The sequence below is a fragment of the Mirounga leonina genome, unplaced genomic scaffold, assembly GCF_011800145.1.
Source record: "Mirounga leonina isolate KUSES-001 unplaced genomic scaffold, KU_Mleo_1.0 Mir_173, whole genome shotgun sequence".
NCBI lineage: Eukaryota > Metazoa > Chordata > Mammalia > Carnivora > Phocidae > Mirounga > Mirounga leonina.
This window is the reverse complement of record NW_023270447.1, coordinates 53,061,700-53,078,660: the sequence shown is the minus strand read 5'-3', so window position 1 is coordinate 53,078,660 and position 16,961 is coordinate 53,061,700. Positions and strand designations below refer to the sequence as shown.

General features: G+C 40.5%; 1 protein-coding gene and 1 pseudogene across 2 annotated transcripts in view; both read left to right on the top strand.

The window, feature by feature from the left end:
* The window catches only part of BTF3L4 (basic transcription factor 3 like 4), a 30,273-nt gene extending 26,881 nt beyond the window's left edge, over positions 1 to 3,392 (top strand). For both annotated transcript variants that reach the window (XM_035018567.1, XM_035018566.1), the window contains exon 6: positions 732 to 3,392. In XM_035018567.1, the coding sequence (XP_034874458.1) occupies positions 732 to 778 (47 nt within the window). In that variant the 3' untranslated portion in view covers positions 779 to 3,392. The remainder of the gene's footprint in view (positions 1 to 731) is intronic.
* Positions 3,393 to 4,413: 1,021 nt separating this feature from the next.
* On the top strand, positions 4,414 to 6,267 carry LOC118020226 (annotated as a pseudogene).
* Positions 6,268 to 16,961: the final 10,694 nt, after the last annotated feature.

The window sequence follows — 16,961 nt, the reverse complement described above, 5'->3', positions numbered from 1 at the left end:
TAGCAGCCTGTCTATCTCATTTAATTCATTGTATAATGACTTTTAATTTTTGTTGATGGTGAGTTCATGAATATAAATTGATTCACAATAATATGGATACAATGTAATGAAAAAGAATAAAAGTCCTCCTATTTAGAACTTAGAAATTGGGGCGCCTGGGTGGCTCAGTTGGTTAAGCGACTGCCTTTGGCTCAGGTCATGATCCTGGAGTCCCGGGATCAAGTCCCGCATCGGGCTCCCTGCTCGGCAGGGAGTCTGCTTCTCCCTCTGACCTTCCCCCCTCTCATGTGCTTTCTCTCTCTCACTCTCTCAAATAAATACATAAATAAAATCTTTAAAAATAAAAAATAAAAAAAAAAAAGAACTTAGAAATTGTCACACAAAGCTCTGCTGTCTGCATTTGTTAAATTAGAATCCCTGTGATTTTAAATTTGCATAGTTATTGTTAAAACATTTCTGTGGGAATTGTGATTGACATATGAAAATGCTGTTCACCTTAGTTTGCACAGACAAAAAAAAGACTAACATTTCCTTAGGATTACTGTTTTAAAAGCAGGTAAATGAAGCATTATTAGTGAAATGCCACTAGTTCATTTCTGTTTCTTGTCCTGTATGTTTTTAGGCAAATTCTAATAGCCACAATTTGGTTTTTATTAGGGTTAGAAGTTAGGAATTTAATTTACCTCTTTTTCTTTTTTTATATCTTTAACTCATTTACTTTTTTTTTCCAGATCTCGTAGAAAATTTTGATGAGGCATCAAAGAATGAAGCTAACTAAAAGTTTTTCTGGAGTTTGGAAGCTGGCATGGACTAGATTTAACAAATCAGCTATGTGGTTCCAAAGTTTTACAGACATGGAGAACATCAACTGTTACTAGTTCAGTAATATAAATATTTTGTATATTAATAATGCTGTTTGTTCAGCATTTTTCGGTCATTTGATTTTGCATTTTGCACTTCCTCCCAGGATCTATTCTTTCGGTCAAAATACGAAGTATTGGTGCAGTTTGAGGGTGTTTTGGTGTTTGATTCTCAGTTTTCTGTTTTGTTTTTTTGTTGGGGTATTTTTGGTGTGTGTATGTTTATGTATGTATGTGGGTATGTGTGTATACAGTGGAGAGCAAATTGGAAAACAGTTCTATTTATCCTCCTTCTTCCCCCAGTAGAAAATAAAACAAATCTTTACATTTGTTATTTTTAATTTTTTTCTAATAATGCACAGAATTAATGAAAAGTGAGTATCTTGGATTTCAGATCTGAGGAGATTTTACCCTTGAAAGTTTGGTTTTAATTTGCTTTGTTAACATATTTTTTATACATTTCTCTGGGTTTAAAATGTCTTGAGATATTTTGCCACCAGCTCTGTGTTGGCATAGGGGATAGTGTATCTTTGGTGCATTTGCCTTAGATTCACTTACCTAGTCAGACCCAGAAGATTTTCTTCTAGCTTTCTTCCTAAATGCCTTTTTCCCTCTCCTCTTGGTCTCCCAGTGGCCTGGTCAGCCTTTGGTAATGCTCTTCCTCATCTTCTACCTAGCCTGAGAAGGATGTTCTCCATATAGAGTTAAGTGAGTGCCTAATCCCTCTTTTGGTAAGACATTTTCCCCTCATCTTGAGGAACAGCAGCTCCATCTTCAACTTTTTATTTCCCCCTTGACTCTATAGTTTGGTAGATTTCAAACTGGAATAGCTAGCATGTGTTTGCTAAATAATTTTATGCCAGCCTTATCCTGTATACTAGCTGTTCTTAATAGCAGGTGCAAAAATGCCTGTTTTCAGCAAGGTTAAAATTAGGAGTGTCCTTTTGAGTCAGAAAAAGATAGGCCATAGAGTCATTCCCCAGCACAAATGGTCATTCTATGAAATGGTACTGGCTCCAGGAGGATTTCTTCAGTCACTCTCCTACTCTTGGTCTTGAACCTACCTCTGGATTGGATCTTACTGTTGTAGCTGCTCACAGCATCCTCCTGCATGCTTAGAGTAATGCTTTTGGGGGAACACTAGTAAAATACAGTATTTATTTTTTTCACCTCCTTTCAGAGGACTTGGAGGTAAGTTGCATTCATTAATTCAAGTTTCCCTCTTGCTGTCTGATGATAAAAGCTTGCATTTTGCTATATCAGCATTTGTTACAGCCAATATTTAAGGATAAGATTTAGAAAATCTATCATTTCCTGGCCCACCAGCAAACTAACTATGGCTTAACCTTGCAGCATATCTACTTTTGTTTCAAGCTAGATATCTTTATTTGATATCTAAAGTGCAAGACCAACAACATATCAAGAGATCTATAGGCAAGAAGGCAAAGCTCTTGTATTTTTTTCATCCAGACACTTCAATTTATTTTATAAATTTGTTCATTTTTCCTGCTGTTTTATATAATATATGAACTTAACTACAAAATAAAGTAACAGTAATAAAATAACAAAAGAGGAAAATATTTCCTCTTGTGCTTCTCTTATTATTGTCTACAGAATTTCCTTCTTTTGTATTTCCTCTCTACTCCCCAACCCCAGATGAATTTCAGCCCAGTCATTATTTGAAATAATGTTTCATCCATTGTTAGGTTAGTAGCTCTAAATGATCTACATAGTCCAGAATTCTTTTCCTCCGACTGTCCCTGATGGGCACATTGTGGGACAGGGAGAGTTACGGAGACTTCCAAGTGATTAAGGACATATAAGAGATAGTATAGCAAATGAAAAAAGAGCACTCATCTGGAAGTCAGGATACTTGGATCCTAGTCCAGGCTTGGCATTAACTATGTGACCTGGGCAGGTCACCTAACTACTCTGAAGTTCATCATCAGACAAGTAAGATGTTTCTAAAGCTTAATATTTTTTCTGCTCCTGTAGTTCGGTGAATCTCATTTCTGAAAATTCTCAAGGAACTGATTTTATATATTTTCAGAAATGCCTGTTTTTATCAAGACCCATAAAGCTTTTTTGTATGTATATACTCTACTCTTTTTCCTTTTTGATCACATTGTAACTACTCACCCAGAGGAGCTCTGGTCAGTACTTCCTTTTATCCTATGGACAACAACTCTTAATGGCTGGCTTCCTTTGGGTGCATTGAGCCAGTATTCTTTTTTGTTTTGTATTTTCATACCTTCCCCTTTCCTGGACAAAGCATATTGAGATCTTAATCCAAAGAAGTGTTCCTGCCTTCAGAGTGAGCAAGCATGGATAAGAGTATGGATGAAACTTTTGTAAATAGTGTTCTTGGCATAAATATTAATTACACAGCTTTTTAATATAAGGTAGTTACTAAATGTATACTTTCTACGAAGATCATGTATTTATTGCCAAGATAACTATAGAATAAGCATTTTCTGGGAAAATTCACCTTAAAATTTGGGAATAATTCAAGAAATGTCTGTACAAAATCGATTCATGGTCTTAGTTTTTGTGATTAGTCCTTTCCATTCATGTGAAGGTCCTCATTTATCTATCTTGGGGAGGCCCAAAGGAAATAGTTGGGACCCTATACTTGTTTTATCCTACTCTTCCTATTAAGTAATGGTTTAAGAATTGGGACGCCTGGGTGGCTCTGTCGGTTAAGCGTCTGCCTTTGGCTCAGGTCATGATCCCAGGGGCCTGGGATCAAGTCCCACGTCGGGTTCCTTGCTCAATGGGAGCCTGCTTCTCCCTCTGCCTGCCGCTCCCCCTGCTTGTGCTCTCTCTCTGACAAATAAAATCTTAAAAAAAAAAAAAAAAAGAATACATCGAGCACTTTGATTTGTTGTTAAGTAGTATTTATGGGATTCTATTAATTTAATATGCATACCAGGTTCCTGTGAAGACCCATATTGGGCTGTGTTTGATTTGTTTCTTTGTTGTAATTCAGTGTTTAACCTAACTATGCTATATGTCCATAAATGACATCATGATTAGACAGTATGGTATAGTAGGAAATGCACAGGTTTTTAGAGAGAGGTCTGCCAGAGTCCAGCTCCAGCCGGGGTGGGTCTCTCGTAGGAAAGGACGGTGTCGGCGAATGAGGAGACACAGACACAGGATCAGGTTGCAAGCATCTCCTCCTGACAGCCTCGGAGGAACTTTATTTATATGTTAAGATATTTTTGTTTTTCCAAATCTTAGATCATTTTCTGGATTATAGCCATAGCCTTCTTTCATTTTTCCTTTGTAATGATTAACATGACCTTTATTGATTTCTGCTTATTGGTTTTCACTAAAACTAAAACACAGTACGCAAAGAGAAAGGTGCTAGACAGAGCGTGACCGTCTTGTTATTTTGTTCTATAGAAACTAAATCTTCATGGAATTAGTTTCATTATGATTGCTTAGATAGGCGTAACTAAGATGAGTAGTCACTTTATCATGAAACCCCAGAAATATTCCCACAATTATAAAGATTGCCATAAACAAAATGAAAGAGAATAGCAGGAGCCAGCTGTGGGGTCTCCTGTTTTCAGGATCGTCCCCCATACTTGGACTTTGTCAAACAGCATGAGTAGCTTGGCTCGCACCAGAGGTCAGTTTCATTACCTACTGTGCTGTAACCTTTCCAACATGGCTGCTTTAGTGCACAACTTCAGGGCCATCATTCATATTTGTTGTGTTCCAGGGAGCACCATTTTCATAGAATACAGTGTGAATAGTCCCCCTGTAATAGTGCAGTGATGGCCTTGGTCTCTGAACCTATTTCCTCTTCTGTAAAATGGTGCCTGAAAAATGGTCAAATAGGGTTCCTTAGAACTCCTTAAATGGTTAACGTGAAGATGAAAGAGGATTCAAGTGTGTCATCTCCCAAGCCATGGCAGAAAGTTCACGGTTCTAGGCATAGCAAGGCTCCGTTCTACACTGCTACCCTCCAGTTCAACCTTTATTGCTCTGCCAGATAAGAGTTTGCCTGGATTATCATAGCCTCCCCATTGGTCTTGCTTATGAGTTACTCCCTTCAGTTCATTCTCTACACAGGAGACAAACTACCTAAATTTCATATCTGAGCATGTCACAGCCTTAAACATTTATCTCCAACATGCCATTCTGTTTCAAGCTTCCATTCCTTTGCACATATTTTTACTATGGTACAATATTAAGATTATTTAATTTTCTTTATGCTTTGCCCTCTAGATCATGAGCACCTTGAGGGCAGATGGGGTGTCATACATCTTTTATCTCCAACATATAGTATAGTAACCAACATGTAGTCTACTCATGATCATAACTAATACAGAGTGAATACTTACCTGTTGGATATAGAGTTATCTCATTGAACTCTCAAACAGTCCAGTGGGACAGATACTCTATCCTACTTTTTTTATTTTTACTTATTTTTTAAGTAAATTCTACACCTAACATGGGGCTTGAACTCATGATCCTGAGATCGAGAGTTGCATGCTCTACTTTCCGTGCCGATAGCACTCTTGCAAACATGGTGAACATTCCTAAAACCTGCCAAACTTTCTGCAAGAAGTGTGGCAAGCACCAACCACAAAGTGACACAGCACGAGAAAGGTAAAGATTCTCTTTATGCCCAGGGAAAGCAGCGTTTTATGACAGGAAGCAGAGTGGCTATGGTGGGCAGACTAAGCCAATTTTCCAGAAAAAGTCTAAAACTACAAAGAAGATTGTGCTGAGGCTTGAATGTGTTGAGCCCAACTGCAGATCTAAGAGGATGCTGGCTATTAAGAGATGCAAGCATTTTGAACTGGGAGGAGATAAGAAAAAGGGCCAAGTGATCCAGTTCTAAGCTTCATATTTTGTTATATTATGAAGACAATAAAATCTTGAGGTTATGTTAAAAAAAAAAAAAAGTTGCGTGCTCTACTAAATAAGCCAGACAAGCGCCCCCATCCTACTTTAAAGAGGAAGAAAAAATGGTTTAGGGAAAGTGCCAAAGTTATACAACTGATTGGTGGGAGAACAAGGATTCCAATCTAGATCTATCAAATTCTAGAGTCTAAACACTAAACATCACCCCACACCATTCAACAAATGTTTACTGAAATAAAAATTATGTGGCCTACACATAACCTCATATATACTCAAATATCACTCAACATTAGTCTGTAAGTCAAACCTATCTTAAGACTTACTTAAAAAGTAAGTTTGAAGCTTTTTTAAAGTAGGATTTGTAATTTTTTGTATATTCAGGAATTGACTTTTATAAACTTAGATATATTGCATACCTGGGATAGGATCCTTAGTTGGAAGTGTTTGGGCAAATCTCTTAGGTTGCATATGTTGATCTCTTTGACACTGGTGTTTCTTCTGAAAATTTTGCCACCTTTTAGGCATACCTTGTCAAAAATATTCTGTAAACTTGAGCAAGATGGTGATGAATTTATCCTGCAGACACACTTTTTCTGTTTAAATATCAAACAAACAAAAAAATAAAACAACTTTAGCAGTGCCTGGCTGGCTCAGTTGGAAGAGCATGTGACTCTCGATCTCAGGGTCATGAGTTCGAGCCTCACATTGTGTAGAGATCATTTAAAAAAAATAATAAGGTCAGTAGATTAAGCATCTGACTCCTGATTTTGGTTCAGGTCACTATGTGAGATCGAGCCCCATGTTGACTCCACACTCAGCAGGGAGTCTACTTCTCTCCCTCTCCTCCCTCTCCCTCTGCACCTCCCTCTGCTCGTTCTCTCTCTCTCAAACAAATCTTTAAAAATAAATTTAAAAAACAAAAGTCTACAAAAAAAGTTAGAACTAATAAATTTGGCACAGTTGCAGGATACAAAACCAGCATACAAAAATCAGTTGTATTTCTATACACTAAAAAGGAAATTAAGAAAACAACTCCATTTATAACAGCAGCAAAAAGAATAATATAGTTAGAAACAAACTTAACCAAGGAGGCAAAAGACTTCTACACTGAGGGGCACCTGGGTGGCTCAGTTGGTTAGGCTTCTCCCTTCAGCTTAGGTCCTGCTCTCAGGATCTTGGGATGGAGCCCCTCGTAGGGCTACCTGCTCAGCGGGGAGTCTGCTCCCTCTCCCTCTGCGCCACCCCCCGGCTTGTGCTCTCTCGAGCTCTTGCTCTCAAATGAATAAATAAAATTAAAAAAAAAAAAAAGAATAGAAAATGTTTGCAAGTCATATATCTGCTAAGGAATTAATGTCTACAATATATAAGTAACTAAAACTCAATAACAAAAAACAACCTAATTCAAAAATGAGCAAAAGACTTGAATAGATGTTTTTCCAAAGGAGATACACGAATAGCCAGTAAGCACATGAGAAAATGTTCAACAACACTAATCATCAGGGAAATGCAATTAAATTAAAACTACAATAAGCTACCACTTCACACCTATTAGAATGGTTATTTGGCGGGGGGGAAGTGTCAGGGTGCCTGGGTGGCTCAGTTGGTTAAGTGTCTGACTTCAGCTCAAGGTCATGATCTCAGGGTTCTGGGATCCAGGCCCGTGTCAGGCTCCCTACTCAGCAGGGAGTCCGCTTGTCCTTTTCCCTCTGCCCCTCTCCCTGCTCATGCTCTCTCTCTCTCAAGCAAATAAATAAAATCTTAAAAAAAAAAAAAGTGTTGGCAAGGATGTGGGGAAATTAGAACCTTTGTGCATTGTTGGTGGGATTGTAAAATGATGCAGTCACTGAGGAAGACAGTATAGTGATTCCTCAAAAAATTAAAGATATACCATATGATCCAACAATTCTACCTCTAGGTATATACTCAAAAGCAGAGACTGAAACAAATGTTTTTACACCCATGTTCATTACAGCATTATTTGCAATAGCCAAAAAGTAGAAACAACCCAAACGTCTGACAACACATGAAAGAATCAACAAAATGCGGGAGGCTCAGTCGTTAAGCGTCTGCCTTCGGCTCAGGTCGTGATCCCAGAGTCCTGGGATCGAGCCCGGCATCGGGCTCCCTGCTCAGTGGGAAGCCTGCTTCTCCCTCTCCCACTCCCCCTGCTTGTGTTCCCTCTCTCGCTGTGTCTCTCTCTGTCAAATAAATAAAATCTTAAAAAAAAAAAAAAAAGGAATCAACAAAATGCATATACAATGGAATATCATTCAGCCTTAAAAAGGAATGGAATTCTGGTACATGCTAAAATAAGGATGAACCTTGATAATCTTGATAAAGCCAGACATGAAAATACAAATATTGTATGATCCTACTTATATGAGGTAACTTAGAGTAGTCAAATGTATGGAGACAGAACAGTGGTTACTAAGGGCTGGAAGAAGAGGGAAATGGATAGAGTTTCAGTCTGGGATAATGAAAAAGTTCTGGAGATGGATAGTGGTGGTGGTTGCACAACATAAATGTACTTAATACCACTGAACTGTATACTCACAAATGGTTAAAGTGGTAAATTTTATGTATAGTTTACCACAATAAAAAAAAAAAAGTGCCGGGCACCTTGGTGGCTCAGTCGGTTAAGCATCTGACACTTGATTTTGGCTCAGGTCATGATAGGGTTGTGGGATTGGTCCCCTCGTCTGGCTCCGTGCTGGGTGCAGAGCCTGCTTAGGATTCTCCCCCTGCCGTCCCCCTCTTAAAAAAAAAAGTGTCAGCATGCCTCTCAGTACCCCATGTTTGAGAGATCAGCCAATAATAGGTGATTGTACCCCACCACAAATACTATGAATAGTTTACCTCAGCATCAAGTTGTCCCCAAGGCCACAACGTTGAGAACCCTCGGATAGATGTTCTGCGGGACAGAGATGGATAGGAGCAAAGCCCTACCTCCATGGAACTTACAGTAAGGTTAGAAAACAGCAAACAGAGAAAATAAAAGATCATACTATGAACCCGGTAAGTGCCACAGACTTTAAGTGTCACAGAAGATGTTCATCTTTATGTTTTCTATACAAGGTTGTTACCATAGTGTGTTAAACCCAGCTCAGACCCTCCTCTGAAATGGTTTTATTGATCCAAAAATCCTGCTCAAGCCCAGACAGCCATGTTTTCAGGGTGACTCCACCCCAGGCATAGGTGGTCAGACCAAGGGTAGAACAATGATCCAAGATCCAATCCATAGCTTAAGCTGGGCCAATCCGTTTATTTCTAAAGATTTTCTACTAAAATTAGACTGAGTCAGATAATAATGGACTCTTGAACTAAAAGGTCAAGAAGGATGGGGCTAGAGTATACTAATGGTGCATCATGTGCAAGCTGGGGAAGCTGGTAAGAATGAAGCAAAATGGTAGGTTATACAATCCTAGAGAGAGACCAGCCTCAGAAAATGGCTTCAAAAGTCCTGTCCTCATGAAGTCTAGCTGTCCTTTTTCTGTCCCTGGGTTGCTAACTTGCCAGTGAGATTTTTGTGTTTTTAAAATACCTCCCTCTGCCACCATTACTGTTTGTTTAAGCTAGCTTGAGTGAGCACTCCCTGTAACTAAAAGATCCTAGAGGGGCGCCTGGGTGGCTCAGTCGGTTAAGCGACTGCCTTCGGCTCGGGTCATGATCCCAGGGTCCTGGGATCGAGCCCCGCATCGGGCTCCCTGCTCGGCGGGAAGCCTGCTTCTCCCTCTGCCCCTCACCCTGCTTGTGTTCCCTCTCTCGCTGTGTCTGTCAAATAAATAAATAAAATCTTAAAAAAAAAATTTTTTTAAAGATCCTAGAGAGAAGACTTTGCATTTCCTCTATAAGAATCTCCTGATCATAGATGAAAAGGACTGCTTTGAAGAGCTCACTGTCACTGGAGGGTGTCGGATGAGAATTTAATGTTAAATGAAGGAGTTGGAATAGATTACGGTATTTTCAGAACACTATGGACCACTGAAAGTAGCACGAAGGTAGTACGGTATGTAATGTTAAGAGGGTTTGAGGTGCCAGCAGTGGTCGTCCATTCAAATCTTAGCTCCACTACTCTGTACATGACTTGGATGATTTACTTAATTGCCTAGACCTCCATTTTTCCATGTGGAGAGTGAGAGATGATAATACCTTGCAGAATTATTGGGGAAAATAAATGCATATGAAGTGTGTGCACATAGTAGGGACTCAGCAAATGAGTTTTTATTATTAAAGCATGACTAATATGGCTTGTTCAAATCAAATTATGGTGGTCTTGACCCAATTTGTAATATAGTTTTTGTTAATAGAATTGTTCTCAAGTTTTTCCCCATTGACCCCTCTTTGTTACTACCTGAATCTTAGCAAATGCCAGGAAGGAGAGAGGAATGGATGAATCAAATAGCATGCAATAGTAAGAGTAAAATTAGACTCTGAGTTACTTGGGAACAGGGAATAGGATTTATTACATCTGTGTGTCTTCAGTGTCCGGGACAGGGCCTGGAATACAGTAAGCACATATAAGGTAAACTTGAATCAATTTAATTTAGAAATGCATAGATGACCAAATATTTGAGTCAACTGGTAGCCAGAGGTTTCACACAGTGTCATTCTCTCCCCCAGATGGCTCAAGTATCATGGGATTTATTGAGTCATATAGCACAAGCAGCAACATTGCTTGTAGCTCAGTCTTGACCATTCAGAGTCCTTTCTTGCTCTGGGACCCAATCAAAGGCACTAACCTGTATCCACTGATAAATGGGTCATAGCAGTATTTCCTAGTGCAGAATATGCCACCTCCAAAATCCAAAGAACCGTACCAAATGTGTTTCCTTCTTGGTGGAAAGAGGTACTTTTGCACGATTTATTCTTTTCTTTGGAGGGAATGTCCCCAAAAGTTCCAGATCATTGAACCCATAAAAACTTCACCAACTTCTAAATCTTTGTATGGTTTCTCCCCCACATTCTGGAGTGCATATGCCTTACCAAAGGCATCCAGAGTAATCACCACATACTTCTTATGGTGTCTGATTAACATGATGGTATTGACATACTGGGCCAATATGATGTTCTGCAAGATGTTCAAAAAGTTCAGATCCTGGGCGCCTGGGTGGCTCAGTTGGTTAAGCGACTGCCTTCAGCTCAGGTCATGATCCTGGAGTTCCGGGATCGAGTCCCGCATTGGGCTCCCTGCTCAGCGGGGAGTCTGCTTCTCCCTCTGACCCTACCCCCTCATGTGCTCTCTCTCTCTCTCAAAAAAAAAAAAAAAAAATTAAAAAAAACAAAGTTCAGATCCCTTTAGACTATATTATGGACAGAGAGCATGTGAATTAACATGACAATGGGGCAAGACCGTGAATGCTTACTGTTGCTCATCTTATGTGATCATCTTTTCAAATGGGTGTGGAAAAGAACACATTTGCCAAATCAATGGCTCACACCATGTACCTGAGCCTCTGTTAATCTCTTCTATTTTTTTATTTATTATTTTTTAAGATTTTATTTATTTATTTGACAGAGACACAGCGAGAGAGGGAACACAAGCAGCGGGAGTGGGAGAGGGAGAAGCAGACTCCCCGCCGAGCAGGGAGCCCGACGTGGGACTCGATCCCAGGACCCTGGGATCATGACCTGAGCCGAAGGCAGACACTCAACGACTGAGCCACCCAGGCGCCTCTGTTAATCTCTTCTAGAAAGGTATCACATCTAGCACAGCAGGTGTAGTTGGAGCCACTACTTGATTAAGTTTGTGTTCGTCTACTTGTTATCTGCCATGATCTACCAGTTCTTGTAGAGGCGGACTGGTGAATTAAATGTGAATATGACAGGGACCATCATTCTTGCATTCTTTTTTTCTTGCATTCATTTTTCTTGCATTCTGACTCTGTCAATCCCCTAAAATGTGACAGGTTTTTTTATATATGTTGGCCATTGTCGAGGAGCAGTTTCAAGGGCTTCCACTTGGCCTTTCTTAATATTACTTGGTAGCTCTTATTCTACAGGTCAAGAAACTAATGTGAGGGTTCTTCCGTTTCTGTGTATGCCCTTTCCAGTTATACATTCAGGAACAGGCAAAATAACTGGGTAGGTCCATGTACCTAGTGGAACCACTGTGAGACATACCTGGCCAAAGACTCCATTTATTACCTGATTCACATATGCTCCTATTCCAATAAGAGAACCATGTTAATGCTTTATGTCCCCAGGTATCAGTGTTAACTTGGACCTTGTATTCAACAACCCTAAAAAGATCCGGGTATTTTCCTTACTCTAATATAGAGTTATCTGAATAAATGGCCTTAGTTCCCCTTGGGGATGGGCTGGGGGAGTCACTACCATATTTATTTGCTGTGATTTTGCAGGGTCCTTCCTCATGGAATCCTGGTCTCCTTCAGTTGATAGCTTCTGAGTCTGACAACAAGCAAAGATTTTTGACTTTCCAGTAGGACAGCTGATTTCAGCCTTCTCATCCACTTTGTTTTAATAATTTAAAAAATTAATTGTGGTAAAAAGAACCAACATAAAATTTACCACCTTAATCATGTTTAAATGTACAGTTATGTTTAGTCACATTGTTGTGCAAGAGATCTCCAGAACTTTTTCAGCTTGCAAAACTAAAATTCTATACCCATTAAATAACTCCCTATCTACCCATCCCCGCAGGCCCTGGCGACCACCATTCTACTTTCTGTTCCTATGAATCTGACTACTACAGATGCCTCATATAAGTAAAATAATACATTATTCGTCTTTTGTCTACTTATCCATTCTTTTTTTTTTTTAAAGATTTTATTTATTTATTTATTTGACAGAGAGAGACACAGCGAGAGAGGGAACACAAGCAGGGGGAGTGGGAGAGGGAGAAGCAGGCTCCCCGCAGAGCAGGGAGCCCGATGTGGGACTCAATCCCAGGACCCTGGGATCATGACCTGAGCCGAAGGCAGTCGCTCAACCGACTGAGCCACCCAGGCGCCCTACTTATCCATTCTTGACTTCCTTTAGTTATATATAATAGGCAGTCCATCTATACTGGCCCTGAGAAAAACATGTTCTCTGAACTATCTCCAAAATCCATCAGCCAGACCTTCCTGGCTACCATTTTTTTTTTATTTATTTTTATTTATTTGGCAGAGAGAGACAGTGAGAGAGGGAACACAAGCAGGGGGAGTGGGAGAGGGAAAAGCAAGCTAGAAGCAGGGAGCCCGATGCAGGGCTCAATCACAGGACCCTGGGATCATGACCTGAGCCGAAGGCAGACGCTTAATGACTGAGCTACCCAGGCGCCCCCCTGGCTACCATTTTTTTTTTTTTTTAAGATTTTATTTATTTGACAGAGAGAGACACAGGGAGAGAGGGAACACAAGCAGGGGGAGTGTGAGAGGGAGAAGCAGGCTTCCCGCTGAGCAGGGAGCCCGATGTGGGGCTCGATCCCAGAACTCCGGGATCATGACATGAGCCGAAGGCAGACGCTTACACGACTGAGCCACCCAGGCACCCCCTGGCTACCATTTTGACGTTAAGTCCACCCTTCTTCTAATGGTTAAGTACTGCCATCTGGCCTATGCTAGTCTGAGATCTTATCCCCATTGCTATTAGGGAGCTCATTTCCCGCCATCAGTCCTGATTTAGAGACAACAGTTGCTACAAGATTCTCAATGATGCTAGTACTTTCCTTATCTAGTGCATTTCTTGTTGCTTCAGTAAATGGAGTGTCTTCCAGGCCCTTCCATAAAGCATGATCAACTGGTGGATTTTTCAGTCTTAGATAATAGATTCATTATAGTAGGCCCACTTCTTTGAGCCTTTTGATTCCTTTAACCATAGTTTTTCCTGGCAGTTCTGGCATATCTACTTATTTTTTTTTTAAAGATTTTATTTATTTATTTATTTATTTATTTGAGCGAGAGTGAGACAGCACAAGCGGAGTGGGGGGCAGAGGGAGAGGAAGAAGCAGGCTCCCTGCAGGGAGCCTGACGCGGGGCTCAATCCCAGGACCCTGGGATCATGACCTGAGCCAAAGGCAGACACTTAACCAACTAAGCCACCCAGGCACCCCTGTCTACTTGATTTAATACAGATTTGGGTTATCACTTTTTTCAAGCTTCAAGGAACCATCCCAGCAGTGTAAAACTATCTCTCGGAGCCTGCAGAGTATTAATTCACTCGTAGAAGAGTGCCCTGATATTCCTGAATTCTTCTTTATTCAGCCTTAAATCCCAACCCCATTTATCCAGCTCTCAGACATACTCTCCTGGTACTTGTCATTATATGTAAGTCAGGTCCTATAGCTACTTTGGGATATAATCTTGCCTAGTTGGGCTATTTGATTCTAGTTATGGATCCATGGCCAGGAAGAGAAATTGGAACAGATCCTGAGGGGGACTTACATTGTTTTATAAGATACCTACAAAGTGGGGAGGGATGAGCCTTCATCTTCCCTCCTGAGAGACTGGGTCACTTCTATAGGCCCAGAGTGTCACCAGCTAGACCCCAAGATCTGACTTTTATTGCTCACCTGCTTGTACCCACAGACCTTTGTCCCACATTTTCCCTTAACCTCTTCCTTCCAGTTCATTTCTTCACTCAAACAAAAGACTGGTATAACATCCCGTGATAGAAACCGAAACTATTCTGCAAGCAGAAGAAGAGCTCTGGTGGCCCGGATCACCCGGACCAGTTTGAGCTAAGCCCCCAACTTACACCTGTGCAGAGAAGCTGTGGCGTGACCTCTGGAATGACTGACAATTACCTTTACCTCATTATAGTATTAAAATCTCCACCCAAGGAAGAGTATAAGCTTCCTTTACATTACATACAATATCTGTACAGGCATGTTTTCTTAAGGCACAAATGTGATCTTATACTTGCCTCTACACACATGATAAAGCTTCCCTATTTAAATATTTATCCTGACCCTAAATAAAAGAAACCCATTCACCCTTGCTCAGAGAGTCATGGCTTTGGAAGTTATTCCCTGTATCTCCTTATTTGCTGCAAATAAAGTTTCATTTATATGACAACTCACCTGGTATAGTTTCTACCTGTGACTCACTAAGAAGGGAATTCATGTTAGTTCAGTTACAAGAAGATTCAGAGGAATTTTGGGATTCAAATTTCTCAAGTGCATCTACTTAGATATCTTTACCTCAAATCTCAGGGTCCTACTTCTTCCCTATCAGGACCCAAATTTTATGAGGAGACTCTCCTACATTGAGAATTCAGCCTTTTCTAAAATTCTCCAATTCTCACAATTCAGCTTTGTAATTAATTGTCTCTGACCATTGGCTGCAAGAGATAAGGGTCTCTTTATTTTTTTCTCTTTTTTAAAAAGATTTATCTATTGGGGTGCCTAGGTGGTTCAGTCAGTTAAGTGCCTGCCTTCGGCTCGGGTCATGATCCCAGGGTCCTGGGATCGAGCCCCACGTTGGGCTCCCTGCTCATCTGGAAGCCTGCTTCTGCCTGCCACTCTGCCTGTTTGTGTTCGTGCGTGCTCTCTCTCTCTCTCTCTATTGATTTGACAGAGAGAGAGTGGGAGTGGGAGAGAGAATTTTAAGCAGACTCCTCAACGAGCGCAGAGCCCCACATGGGGCTTGAACTCACGACCCTGAGATCACGACCCTGACATCAACACCTGAGCCAAAACCAAGAGTCAGACACTTAACCAGCTGCACCACCCAGGTGCCTAAGAGATGAGGGTCTCTTTAAATACTAACAGTGAGGTCCTTTGCTTTGAATTGTTGATTAACAGATTTCAGCCTGTCATTTTCTTTCATCAGTTAATCAATGGCTCTTAGCAACAGTCATCCACTTCCACAATCCTTATAGTTGTTATTTCCCATGTATCTTTCAAATGCTTGAGACATTGCACCTATTACACTGAGCATCCCCTCCCTTCTAGCTGTATCCCACCCCAAGTCACTACAGGTGAAAGACTGCAATTACCTCTACATTATGTCAGGTAATCTCATACCCCATGTACTACAGTCTTCGTGTGATCCAAATCCAGAACACTATCATTAGGATCTGCTTTCTAGGAGCAACTCTTGGCAACAGATGTCTTAGGTTAGGTTCCCTAGAAGCAGAGCCTGAAATAGGGATTCTGGTTCAAGTGATTTATTGAAGGATTTGCTCAAACGAGGAGAGAGAAGCAACACAGGAGAGGGGAGAAAGACTAAGGAACAGTGTAGATTTGAAGACCAGCTTCAATCTAATCCCACAGGGAAACTCTGAAACAAGAATTGTACCCCAAAATTAATCTCTTCAGACATGGGACTATGTCAGACAATTGACAATTCTCCCCACTTCCCTAGCCCCCAAGAGAGATGGTTCTTGTTTGGTTGAGGACAAGTTCCCAAGAAGGGGAAAAACTGAGTTGTTAACAGCCAACACTGGCAGTTACTGGAGAATGGATGCATCAACTGGTAAAAAGGGTTTGAATGTGCCACCAACACAGCCTTCATAAAAAACACATATTTTCTTAGACTTTGGAGATCTACATATATATAACAGTCATGTTATCTTCAAATAATAATATATGCTTACAATCCCTTATCCAAAGTCCAAAAACCCAACTAAATTCAGGATGGTTTGAGGGGTGCCTGGATGGCTCAGTTGGTCAAGCATCTGCCTTCGGCTCAAGTCATGATCCCAGGATGCTGGGATTGAGTCCCGCATCGGGCTCCCTGCTTTGGCAGGGAGTCTGCTTCTCCCACTCCTCCCCCACTTGTGCGCACGCTCTTTCTCTCTCTCTTTCTTGCAAAAATAAATACAATTTTTGAAAAAAAAACAAGATGGGTTGAAAAAAAGTATATTTTTAATAAATTTAATATATTTAAATATTTAAATAAATTTAATAAATTTGGTACAAGCTGCAGAAACATAAAAATTGGACTCACCTGGGGTCTTACTTGTATGACCTGTGTCCTAGGTTACATTTTTTAAATCCAAAAAAATTCCTAATTCTGAAATAAATCTGGCTCTGAGCATTTTGGATACAAAATTATGGACCTATAGCTACCACTTGTCAATGTGTAAACCATACACATGTCAAAAGTAACCCTTAACAAGCCTGAAACAGGGATTTGCTTTCCCCATTTTTCACATGAAGGGTCAGAGGCACAGAAAGGTTAACCAACCTGAGTAATTAACTTACTCAAAGTCACAAGCTAATGAATGGAAAACTCAGATCTGTGAGACTTCAAAGGCTGGTTCTTCCCATTACAC